This window comes from Vitis riparia, chromosome 11, assembly GCF_004353265.1.
Source record: "Vitis riparia cultivar Riparia Gloire de Montpellier isolate 1030 chromosome 11, EGFV_Vit.rip_1.0, whole genome shotgun sequence".
NCBI lineage: Eukaryota > Viridiplantae > Streptophyta > Magnoliopsida > Vitales > Vitaceae > Vitis > Vitis riparia.
Genome location: NC_048441.1, coordinates 219,010 through 221,725, shown reverse-complemented (window position 1 = coordinate 221,725; position 2,716 = coordinate 219,010). Strand labels below are relative to the sequence as shown.

Below are 2,716 nucleotides of genomic sequence, written 5' to 3'. Positions count from 1 at the left end.
CGCGTCGCCTCATCTCACAGTCACAGCTGTGACCACTGACCATTGAACATATAAGAATAATAAAGAAATAAAGAGATAAGCAATTAAGCAGGGAGCGAGAGGTGGGTCCTTGGTCGGCACAGACAAATGACAAGTACTAATCGCAAATCGCGTGATTACTGTCATAAAACTTATTTTGTGGCTTGCAATCGTCCACGTGTCCACACCTCAGTCGTCAGCACCTAGATTTCTACGCTGAAGATAGACAACGACTCCTAGCTGAGCTTGAAATGGAGAGACTGTTCCTACTTACATTGTTATTTACAAATCTTAGGCTTTAGATTTTTTTCATTTTTTGGTTTTAAAAACAAGCTGATATGGGATTCCAGGAAGTTAACGGCAAGACTTTCTCGGCGGCGACTTGGGCCTTGGCTGCCAAGCCATGCGACTCCTGCAAGTCCGCTGCCGCCCTACTTTTCTGTCGAGCGGATTCCGCCTTTCTTTGCGTGGGTTGTGACTCCAAGATCCACGGTGCCAACAAGCTGGCGTCTCGCCACGAGCGCGTCTGGATGTGCGAGGTCTGCGAGCAGGCTCCTGCCAGCGTCACCTGTAAGGCCGACGCCGCCGCCCTATGCGTCACGTGCGACCGCGACATCCACTCCGCGAACCCCCTCGCTCGTCGCCACGACCGAGTCCCGGTGGTTCCGTTCTACGACTCGGCCGAGTCCTTGGTGAAGTCTACCGCCGCTGCTGTTGGGTTTCTCGTCCCCGGCGCCGCCGGGGATGAGGAGGACTCCGAGGCTGCTTCATGGCTCCTCCCGAACCCGAAACTCCCCGAAGGACCGGAGGTGAAGTCCGGCGAGGTTTTCTTCTCCGATATCGATCCATTTCTGGATTTTGATTACCCGGATGCGAAATTCCCACACCATCATCACCACCACTGCGGTGGAAATGATGGTGTAGTTCCGGTTCAAGCCAAAGATCCCTCACCTCCGGTCACGAACCACCCTGCTGACAATTGTTTTGAACTGGATTTCTCTCGATCAAAGCTCTCTGCCTACAACTATACAGCTCAATCTCTAAGCCAAAGCGTAATTTCCCTTGCAGAAACTAGTGTTATTAATTGTCAACGCTAACATATATGTATATAAATTTGGATGAATTGGTGGTTTCAGATTTCATCTTCAGATGTTGGGGTTGTCCCAGATGGGAACTGCAACTCCATGTCTGATACATCCTACCCTTCGATGAAGCAAGTGAGCGGCGGCGGCGGCGGTTCTACTGGGAATCAAGCGACCCAATTATCTGGAATGGATCGCGAAGCGAGGGTGTTGAGGTACAGAGAGAAGAGAAAGAACCGGAAATTCGAGAAAACCATCAGATACGCCTCCAGAAAAGCCTACGCCGAGACGCGTCCAAGAATCAAAGGCCGTTTCGCAAAGCGAACCGAGATGGAATCGGAGATGGTTGATCACATCTACAATTCCGCCTCCGCCGCTGCTTTCATGGTGGACGCCGGATACGGCGTCGTTCCGTCCTATTAATTTTTTTTTTTTTTTTTTGTCCCCTGAAATAATCAGGTGTGCTTTGAAGGCTTTTGGTGTCTTATGTTTAATTTAGTTTCGTTTTTTGATTATCGAACCCTTGATTCCATGGATGAGAGTGTGGTGTAGAAGAAGCATGATGGTAGGCTTTTTCCATCTCAAAGTTGCTCTCAACATCCCCCATCTACTGTGTTTTTTCCCTCTCTTTCTCAAGGCTTCTGTAACACTCTGCTGTTAGTAAACCTTTTCACTTTTGCCTTTTCTGATCACGGATCTATTTCTGAGTTTCAATTGGCTCTCACCCACCTTCTTTTCTCTTTCTAAATCTCAATTTCTATTGTAGTATATTTCATTATTTAATTCCAGCTGATGCGCCTAGTGATCTAGTCCCCAGCCCTACTGCCTCTGACGAATCATCAGCTCTTTAGAAAAAAAACTTACGAGATAAAATAAATGATGATGATAATGATGGGGTTGAAACAATATTCAATTTTTCTGAATTTTTCCTGGGTTTGCAGTAGAAGCAAACTCTCATTTGACTTTTTTTTACTTTTTATCAATAAGTTGTTCAACCGATTGACCCTTCTTCCTTTTAATAACGTTATTCTGATTTGATAAATAAATAAACCAAATATTTTTTTCTTGTTAGAAACCAGAAATTGAATCAAATGTATCAGCATATAAATGATACCTTAAATTGAGCAAAGAGAGGAAGAGGATGGATTGTAGCATTGATGGGTTGAGGGGATATTGAAGTGAATCTTGGCTTGGATTTGGAAGAAGTGGGGACGGATATGACTTTGCTTAGTAGGAGGCCAACATTGACCCATGCACCTAAAGGAAACATGGATTCACATTTTATTGTCATGATTCTTTTAGGTTAAAATGAAGACAAGGGACATGACTAAACAATGTCTAAATAACTATCTCTAGTATATGCTGATATGACCGGACCCATTCATCCAAAGTAAATATCATTTGCTCTCAAGTTGAATTGGTCATCTCAACTTTAGAACAAATCTATACCTATTAGATAAGTCATCCTGTAGCGGTATTATAAACTTTTCCTTTCAAGAGATGCTTGATATTACATTTAGTCTTCTATATAAGTATGACATCTTTTTAGTTGAGGATTAGATATGATGCTATTGATTGATATATATTAGATAGATGAATTATCCTTTATAGAAGTG

The 2,716-nt window shown here is 43.8% G+C and overlaps 1 protein-coding gene across 1 annotated transcript; it reads left to right on the top strand.

The window, feature by feature from the left end:
• The first annotated feature begins 288 nt into the window (after window positions 1-288).
• Window positions 289-1,792, top strand: LOC117925718 (zinc finger protein CONSTANS-LIKE 5). Its single transcript, XM_034844806.1, has 2 exons — window positions 289-1,070; window positions 1,155-1,792. Exons 1-2 carry the CDS (start codon window positions 357-359, stop codon window positions 1,521-1,523), a joined length of 1,083 nt encoding a protein of 360 aa, XP_034700697.1. The 5' UTR covers window positions 289-356; the 3' UTR covers window positions 1,524-1,792.
• The last annotated feature ends 924 nt before the right edge of the window (window positions 1,793-2,716 follow it).